The sequence below is a fragment of the Antennarius striatus genome, chromosome 4, assembly GCF_040054535.1.
Source record: "Antennarius striatus isolate MH-2024 chromosome 4, ASM4005453v1, whole genome shotgun sequence".
NCBI lineage: Eukaryota > Metazoa > Chordata > Actinopteri > Lophiiformes > Antennariidae > Antennarius > Antennarius striatus.
In genome coordinates this window covers 6,984,386-6,994,036 of record NC_090779.1, presented here as the reverse complement: position 1 = coordinate 6,994,036, position 9,651 = coordinate 6,984,386, and the positions used below count along the sequence as shown (strand labels likewise).

The 9,651-nt window shown below is 39.7% G+C and overlaps 1 protein-coding gene across 1 annotated transcript; it reads right to left on the bottom strand.

The window, feature by feature from the left end:
• Positions 1 to 156: 156 nt before the first annotated feature.
• Positions 157 to 7,890, bottom strand: map1lc3b (microtubule-associated protein 1 light chain 3 beta). The gene is made up of 4 exons (XM_068313338.1): positions 7,644 to 7,890; positions 4,222 to 4,277; positions 2,041 to 2,147; positions 157 to 1,555 (listed from the first exon to the last, which is right to left on the bottom strand). Exons 1-4 carry the CDS (start codon positions 7,681 to 7,683, stop codon positions 1,387 to 1,389), a joined length of 372 nt encoding a protein of 123 aa, XP_068169439.1. The 5' UTR covers positions 7,684 to 7,890; the 3' UTR covers positions 157 to 1,386.
• Between the last annotated feature and the right edge of the window lie 1,761 nt (positions 7,891 to 9,651).

Here is a 9,651-nt window from a genome sequence, read left to right as displayed (position 1 = left end):
CTACAAAAGCTGTACAGAAAATGAAAGAATGAGTTAATGTCAGGGGTATAAAAGGTGTGAGTACATTTTTAATTTTAATTAACATTTGGTTAATGTAGTGTAAACAGCTGGGGAAAGTGGTTTACAGTCAGAAGAACACACCAACTCTACAAGGTCTCTTTTTTTCTCCTTTTATTGCTTACAAAATACAAACATAAAAACATAAGAAGAGATTGTGTCGCACATGTGTGTGTCTATATGTGTGTATATGTGTGTGTGTGCAACAGAGGAGCAGGCAGAAAACACAACTGATACAAATGCTCCACCCCTCTGTAACAAACACATTTTCACTAGTCAAAGTCACTTTTGTACTTCACAAACTGTAGACAGCCAAAAATAAGATGTGGCATACAATGAAAAAAAAAATCACATTAAATTAAAAAGGACACAAAAGAAGATAAAATACTGCAACATAAAAACAGAAGGAGCATCATCTCTGGACAGACGGCATAGCTGTATCGAACTTAACTCTAGAACCGCTCTAGAACATTTTCCTTGCATTTACAGAAACACCATCATCTTTCATTCACACATGCAACCAGCCCGTGCTCCCTGAACTGTGTCAAACTTACACACCCGCTTAGATTCAAACCTATAAATTCAACATTATTTATACAACAAGGCATTATTATCATTAATTTTTTTTTGCAAACTACAATCAAACAGTTTGCTAGAATCCCTTGCTTATAGTGAAGATGCTTTAGGCTACAAGGCAGGTTGGGATTAAAACACAAAGGGACCGATGAGGACTGTGACTACACAGCAGAGGCGCTCTGCATCAACCAGCTCTCTACGTCCTTTTCATCTGGCCCAAGTTTTCTTAGTTTTATTATCTCCAAACGCATCATGTGGCCAAATTTGTTCATCGATGCTCCCCTTTTCTGTTTAACATACTGTAGTGATGTTACACATAACAGTGTTGGAGCATCACAACCTGAATGAATGAAGTGTGTATTTACATGAACATAAATAGAACCAGGGAGACGTGTAACCACAACACTGAAAGTAACTACTGTCCAATGAATCCACACGTTTGACAACAGACAAGACTCTCCGGTAAGCAGGTAGAGACGCTAAAAGCCTCTAGCGGCCCGAGTCCTGTCCTACGAACCCTCTACTTTTACTTTTGTGGCTTTATGCTACTGAGAATGTGGTGGAACACTAACGGTTTCCGCTCATTGCAGCCAGAACACAGATCACAACCTGAACCACTGGGAGCTGGGAAATTATCATTCGCCATGTTTGATTTAGTAGTTTGCGGTTCAGTTCTTAAAGTCAGGACTAAAGGTAGCAAGAAATATGGAGGGGGCTAAAAACTACCAATTGTCCAAAATCAAGGAAGGATGTTCACTGGGTAGTGCCAAAGGTCTCCTGGGAAGCATACACCATGTACAGGAAGCCATCCTGGTCCCGCTCACGTTCATAGACCTCAGAGATGGCAGTCGACACGGACACCATGCTGTGACCGTTCACCAGCAGGAAGAAAGCCTGGTTGGAGTTCAGCTGGAGGCGCCTCCTAGAGGAGAGGCAGAGACATGGCAGGGTGAGAGGAGAGGATAGGAGACCTGGAAACAGGAAGGGAGGATAAAAAAAGAAGACCAGCTCATCTGTAATGGAAATGAACAGGAAAAAAAGAGAAGGAGGCAGGAAATGGAAAGGGAGGAGGACAAGAAAACAAAGTGGGGGGGGGGCAGAGAGCAACAAATGGAAAGAATGAGAAAAAAGGAAGCAGGAAATAGAATCTCAATAGGAGAGAGGATGAAAAAAAATTAGTGGATATTAGAAGAGGAAAGGTAATCTACTTAGAAGAAGGAGGAAAACTAAATAGAATAGAATGTAAACGGAATGGAATTGAAAATCAAACAATCAATGGAGAAAGAAAACAAATTTATTAGAAAGGAAGGGAATGGAAAAGAGATGAGGCAGGAATAAAGAGAAGGCACGAAACTGGCTGAAGGAAAAAGGAAAGGAAAAGAAAAGGATAATGGAGTTCAGACTTGCCTGATAATCTTGATGAGTTCACTCATGTTGACGTGGTCTGGCACCAGGAACTTGGTCTTGTCCAGAATGGGAAGCTGTTTCTCTCCTTTGTACCGCTCAATGATCACCTGCAGAAAACAGACACATGATAAAGGTTCCCACTGGTGGAGCAGAGACACACCTCCACAGGTTCTTCTCCATCCTTCAGCCCTCACAACTGAGACTTATCAGACCAGTGTCTGTGAGTATTGGTGAGCTTTGGTGTAAAATGAAGGAGTCTTTAAAAGCAGCATGAGAACACATCACCACTGAGAACAAATAAAGCGTCCGCTGACGTACCAATCCACAGAACATCCTCTGATTGACTAGAAAACACTTCATTAGTAGTCTGAGGGATTCATGTCTGAACTACTAATGCTTCTGTCTGTGCTGGTTTTAGCAGAACATTGTGAAGAGTCAGAACATGACGACCTCACAAACACAACATAATGCGTTGGAGTGACTCACAGCATGCCCTTTGTGGAAATTCAATCCAGAAAAATGTTTTTAAAACTTTTTTGTTTAAATTAGCCTTTAAATCCTTTGAGGAGGAAGAGACTTTAGCAATATTTCTCAAGGGAAATTCACTCTTAACAGCAGGGCAAGAAAAAAGTGTCAAAAATAAAGGAAAAACGAAAGGGACCAAAAGAAAAAAAAAAAAGAACCAAATGATATTTTTTATTACTATTCTGATGTTTGATTACAGTACTTTCAGCACTATGAGGTGCACCTAAAAGCCTTTAATTTTATCAAAAATCAACGGCGTGCCTTATTATCCAGTGCGCCTTATATATGCAAAAGTTTTAAAATAGACCATTCATTGAAGATGTACCTTATAGTGTAGTGCGTCTTATAGTGCGGAAAATACTGTAATCAAACATCAGAATAAAAAATATGATTTAGTTGGGGGTTTTTTTATCACCGATCACCTGAACCTCAAAGTTTATGCAAGTTGTTTGAGAGGTGAAGCATAGTTGACCGACAGAACATTGATTAGTTGTTTTTTTTTTCACAATTTCATTTTATTGTTTGATTAATCATGAAATTAATCTGCACCTGAATCCAACAAGATGATTGTTGAAGTCCTGACGCATAGAAAATACTATTCCTACACCTTTCATCAAGGATATACTTGATGAACGGTGTAGGAAAAATCTGAATATTCTGTTTCTTTTTTTTCTATGAAACTTGGCTACTTTTATGTTTTAATCCCATGACTATGTTGGCCTTTGGACTGTTGGTCTGACAAAACAAGATGTTTAATAACAAAACATGGGCCTCTGGTAATTTGAACTGTTTGAGACAAAATAATCAGCATGTAACTCAATAATGGATAAATGGAAAACCATTCCAAATGGTGTTGAATTTATTATTAAAGATACTGACATCATACAGAATTATTCCCTAGCATGAATAGAAGTTTAGTAATCACTAAACTCTTTTCTGTTTAAACTGTCAACTGAACAAATCAGGATAATTCAAAATTTTCCTAAATAAAAGTGATGGTGCATATCAGATTGAAATTAATTTAGAAGCGTGTTAACCTCTATGCTGAACTGCTGGATAAGCAGGTCCTGCTCTCAGTGCTATAACAGGCCTGTCATCGAGTCCTCTGCTCTTCTACCCCCACAGGCTCCTGAATGGAGTCGCATTACAATTACATAGCACTCTGCTTAGCATGACATAGCAGCCTCTAACCCCAGGAGGGTACACAGAAAACACACTAACACACACACTGGGGTGCTTTTGAGATCAGACCTAACACAGAGCAGATGCAAGGCTAGGGAGTCTATCCATCTCAGCCTGGTAAAACAAGCTGGTAAAACAGGAAGTTTGCTTTTGTTTACTGATAGTTGCTATGAGCTGCTGGACATGTGACCTATTATAGCACCTATCCTACACTAGAAAAATATATGCACAGCCAGAAATACATCATCAGATGTCAGAAAGTCAAACAAACAACATCTACAGGTGCCACACAGTTCACAGTGCAGCCATGAAATAAGCAGGGGAAATTCCTGCTGGGTTTATCTGGTTCAACTCATGTCATGTTGTCACATCTCTGCTCCTCCACTCCTGTTCTCAGACAGTTTCAATTATATGCTGCCTCACTGGTTTTTACAGCTTAGTCAGTCACCCTGTGTGAATGTGAATCTAACTCACAGGGATCTTGTTTGGGTGTTGCTCCCGGATCATTCTGACATCTTCTACTCTCTGCTCTGTAGGGAAGAAAAACAAACACAGGTTAAAGAAACCTAAAATCAGACAGACAACAGCAGGAGAAGAGAATCAAACAGTACTGCTAAAACACAAATCAGCTCAAAGACAAAGCGGTAATTTGGAAAATGTACTGCAAAATAAGCAGAATAAAAACATATTATCAAATCTCTGAGATTAATTTAACATTAAATTAAATATTAACCCGTTTACAGAAAAATCTATTTTTAACCCATGGAAATATCTGTAGTCTGTATTCTATCATTTAGTTTTGTCGATTTACTTCTTAAAAAGGATGACTAAATTTTATCAAACAGAACTGAATTGTGTTTATTTAAAGTATTTGTAGTGGATTCAGGAGCTCCACTCATTGTGTTGCCAAGTTGCTCCAGTGATTAAAAGATCATCCGACTGATATTACAATTAGCCCCATTCTCTCAATTTTTCCCCCCACTAAATTAAAAAAAATTACATCTGTGTGTGTGTGGTTTACATCCTGTACACACACCACCAGTGTGTGAAGGAAATGACGACCACAAGCATCGCTTGCATAATGGAGATTTGATTTGTTCATCATAAGCATGTTGAGGATTCCTTTAACAAGGTTAACAATACATCTATTCACTACACGCCCCGTGTGCTGCAGAGGCTCCAGTGATGTCTGACACAGCTGCTGACTGAATGAACCACCTCTTCACTGCTGACTTGTGACGGAGCAGGCCCCTCATTTTGGATCTTTGATTCTATTAATGGTGTTTCGCAACTGGGATGAAATAAGCAGCCTCAGATATCACCCTAGGTTTGTTACACTTTGTAATGACAGCCTCAGCAACATTAATGTGATGGTTTGACGTCAATAATGTACGGAAGCGTGGTGCTGCCACATAGAGAAAAAAAATTGGGGGCTCATTATCACGTAATTACGTGTAAAGTTTATTTTTATAACTACGGCAGCGTAGAGCTGCCAGACCAAGAAAATAAAAACCGGGAGCACTTTTTCACATTATAAGTTGAAAGTATCGCATTATTTCGTGATAGTATCACGTTATTTTGTGATAGTATCACATTATTTCGTGATGGTATCACATTATTTCGTGATAAAATGTTAACCCTGGGTTAAAGTACATGCGCCGCGTTAGGCGATTTCTCCGTCTGTTCAACACCATGGGGGTCGAGAAACTTTAACAAATGCCTCACTGTACTTTGGGTGACAACATATCCAGCTTAGATGCAGTTGACATGATGGAGCTTGTATCCATGCAGCCGGCCGTGTCCCTCCAGCTTATCGATGAGGAACGACGCTACCTCAAGAGGCCGACTCATTTTTCCTCCGGTATAGCCCCATGTTTTTCAAATTTCTTCTTAGGGTACACAAGCTTATATAAATCTCATCCACGGAGCCCAATAACTGCAAAATCTCACCATGTCTCAAGCCAAGCATGAAATATAATTTAATGGCATCATGTAAAGGAGCCATGATTTACAGATGGCCAGCAGACAGTAAATAAAACCACTTTTCTTTTCACGTTCTCGTCTTATCACGAAATAACGTGATACTTTCATGTTATAACGTGAAAAAGTCATATCACGAAATAACGTGATACTTTCACGTTACAACGTGGAAAAAGTCCTCCCGGTTTTTATTTTCTTGATCTGGCAGCTCTACGCTGCCGTATTAATGTCATCTGCTCTGGTAGAAAGAATCAAAACTGAAAGTAAAGCAGTGAGTGAGCTGAAGATCTTCGCTCTTGGTGTCCAGTCCTGTTTGCACCCACTGTTAAGATAATTCATTCAACTGATAAATGTGTGCCTCCTCGGTGGGGTATCATCATGCAAATTCTGAGGGCATTGTCCTGGAGTTATTGCTCAACCACAGTGAGTTTATGGCTCTGCAACAGAGATGTTCCACATTTGTCGACATCGACTGTCCCTCATGACCAGAGGAAACAAGTCATCAGATTTCAATCAAATAAAAAAATGGGAAGCAGTTGACCTAAAAGCATGTGTTTTTCTGTTCTGTCATAACATGAATGAGTCAGTATTTCCTGGTCCAATGGGAAAAGTCTCTGCGGTTTGATGAGTCAAGTTATGACCCATCATTCAGACATGCAACTTCAACTGTTTGAAACTCAGGACTCAGGTTTAGGGTCCACTGGTAGATAATGCCATGTATAACAAATAGTCACGTCTGGTAGTTATCCACTCATAGACAAAAGTACAGATGAACACAATCACACTGTAAACAACCAATAACTGTTGTCCCTAAAAGGAAGATAACACAAGATGACTTTCAAACAGTTAGGTGTGCCTACAAGTTCATCTTGTATCTGCATTATAATAACTATTACCATTAAATTATGTCAGCTCTTAAATCATTTTGTCTTTTCTCTAAAAGACAAGTTTGCAAATTCCAACATCAGATCATCAAAAATATTTCAGAAGATCATTAAAGATTTTTTTTTTATTGTTAATTTTTTAACACCACCTTCTGAAAACTTGGTAGATTATACATTGCTCTGGTCATCACGGCTGAATATTTTCCTGGGGTCCCATTATATAATTGGGGGGGGGGGTCTCCCCACGCGGGTGAGAACGCATAGGACGCGAACACTCAGAACACGTGACACGGTGTTTCTCTCAGGACCTCACGTGCTCACGTTGCGTAAATTTGGACCAATGAGATGGCGTTTAGCACGCGCTCTGGTACTTTTAGTCATTCTGGGAATTATATTTGAGGGACTGCAGTCATTGTTGATGGTGTGAGACTGAGTGCACCAGGAAAACAACTCCAAAGAAAACACTTAAACCCTGATTATCCCACCGAAACACCGAAAAACGCAAAGTTATGGAGAAGAAAGGCGATATGTTTTAACATGTTTTCAACCATTACTTTCAAACAACAAGCGAATACGGGCAAATTGTCAACAAGTTTACGTCTCATTTGAATATTTAAATCAACTCCCTTTCCCTAAAACTGTCCCATCCCCCAATCCTGCAGCTCTTTCTGGAGCCTGCATGTCGACTCCACTTTGTTTTTCTCCCACCGCCCTGAAGCAAACAAACACATCCAGCAACATTCTTCTCCTTCTTGTTTTCCCCTGTTTATCATCGATTATGTCGTTTAATTTCTTTTAAATAAACTGACACGACACCAGAACAACAACAGAAATAAGATTAGCGACTATAATCAGGTCAGCTGTAAGTAGCTAGCTAAAATTGAACGGTGATACTCGTTTGATAACTTCTCGTCTGTTGTCGCTGATTGAGGTCCGTAGTTTCGGGCGGATGAAGCGGTTCGACGGATAAACACACACTCGGTACCGCCGGACACGGACAACAGGCCCTGTGTGTGTGTGACAGACACTCACCGAACGTCCTCCTTTGTTTGAAGGTTTTTTCTGAAGGCATTCTGCGTCAAAGTCGACCAGCTGGCAGCAGATGAAACACACGTAGAAGCTGCGTCACGGCTAAAAAAACAAAAAAAGGTTTTCAAAAACTAGCAGGTTTTAGCTTTAGAACAGAAAGCGAAGGCGAGCGATTCCTCAGAGGTGGCTGTGATGTCGCCGCTTCCTTCCTCTGAGCTGCGGACTGTTTTTATCTAGCTGAGCTCGAGCACGCAAAACAAACCAGTCAGCTGACCTGTGACGTCACACCCCGCCTCAACTCCCCCCCCCCTCTCATTCTACTGTCTGTGTCGATTTTAATTTGAGACAATTAAAGTAGGATAAACACATTATAAACATTACATTAGAGAACTTCAAGTTCTATTAATGTACTGAGAGAGGATTTGACTTGTCTCAACAAGGACAACACATCATTACTCAGAGGATAAACGGTGATAAATTAGCCAGCAAACAGATAATGAAATCTTCTTATCATTTCTGTTCAGCCATAATCACTCTCAGTAGAGAACATGCGTCTGCCGACACTCACATTCAATTCAGTCAAACCGTAGAGCCCAACTCATTTCCTGTAACAGCTGCACACACTGATATACTGTATTTAATTTAAACTCTAGTTATTATATTATTACCCAAGATCCATGTATTATTGCCACCGAAATAAAAGAAAGATGCGAAAAATACTCAAATACTAAAAATGAGTCAATGACCATTCTTCTCAGTCAGAGAACAAAAAAAGAAACTTTTTAATGTTTCACAAACTGGTTTAAAAAAAAAACCTAGAACCAGGAGAGTCAGAGATTGCAGCAACTTACCTAGACCTACTTTCATGGTAGGTCAGCAGTACCTGACTAGTGCATAGACTAGTGCATATTGAGAAGGCCAGTGTGAGTAAGACCATAGATCAAAGCTGGCGCATCTTACGATCTTACTCACATTGGCCTTCTCCCTCGTCTTTCTATCTTATCCGGTTCCTGAGTGTACAAAAGTTGACATTTGACCTTGACCTAGTTTTCTCAAGGTCATCATCTCATTTTCATCCCCTTTGCTGCCTGACTAATGTGCTTTTTGTTTTATCTTTCTTTCTGTAAAGGTTGTGAAGATATTTCCTGGACTAACGAGTGAATGAACGAATGGACGAACAAACGAACACTGACAATTATAATACATCACCCCTTTGAAGATGTAAAAATAATAAAAACAGAGACCTGGGCCTAGGCAGCTAACTATGTTCAATGATGTGTGACTTTCTTAGGAACAGAACTCAGGTCTAACAGTTCCCCCACTGGTAAGTTTGATGATGGCACTAATATCACCTGACCTGATCATTGTTAATACCGAAGAAATAATAGTAAAACCCAGGAGACCGAGGCGTGCAGAGAACAACCCAACCTCCACCTCTCCTTTTCTCTTGTATGTATTGTGTTGTATAACTTTTTTTTCTCCACATAGCTCATAACTAATCTTCCCTCCAAGTTTCATGGATATCTGTTCAGTGTTTTTTGCATAATGTGAAGGGAATGGTTGTAGCATTAATTCTGAAAGACTAAGTTGCAAATCCTCCAGAAATCTGATCACTATTCATGAAGGTCCAAACATTTCACATGCAAAATTGTAATGACTTCATCCTGATTGGAAGCCTGAAAAACATTACAAGTCAAATTCCATGTAGTTTTTCTTTTACCAAAATAATATATTCTTCCATTTAACCTGGTCTAAGACTCAATCTGATTTGCTATACATTTGTTCTTACTGTAACTGAGTAAACTGAGACAAGCCCATTTGAGTTTCATGAAAGCATCATTGTGGCCACACTGAGTAGTATCAGTGGTTCTACTGTAAGTGTGCAAAGGCAAAGGTCATTATAAAAGCAACATTGCTTTGCTTCATCAAGACTGCATACAGATTTATTGATCCATAAATGAAAAATTCAGCCTGACAGATGATCACTGATCACAAAAGCTCAGCAAAACAG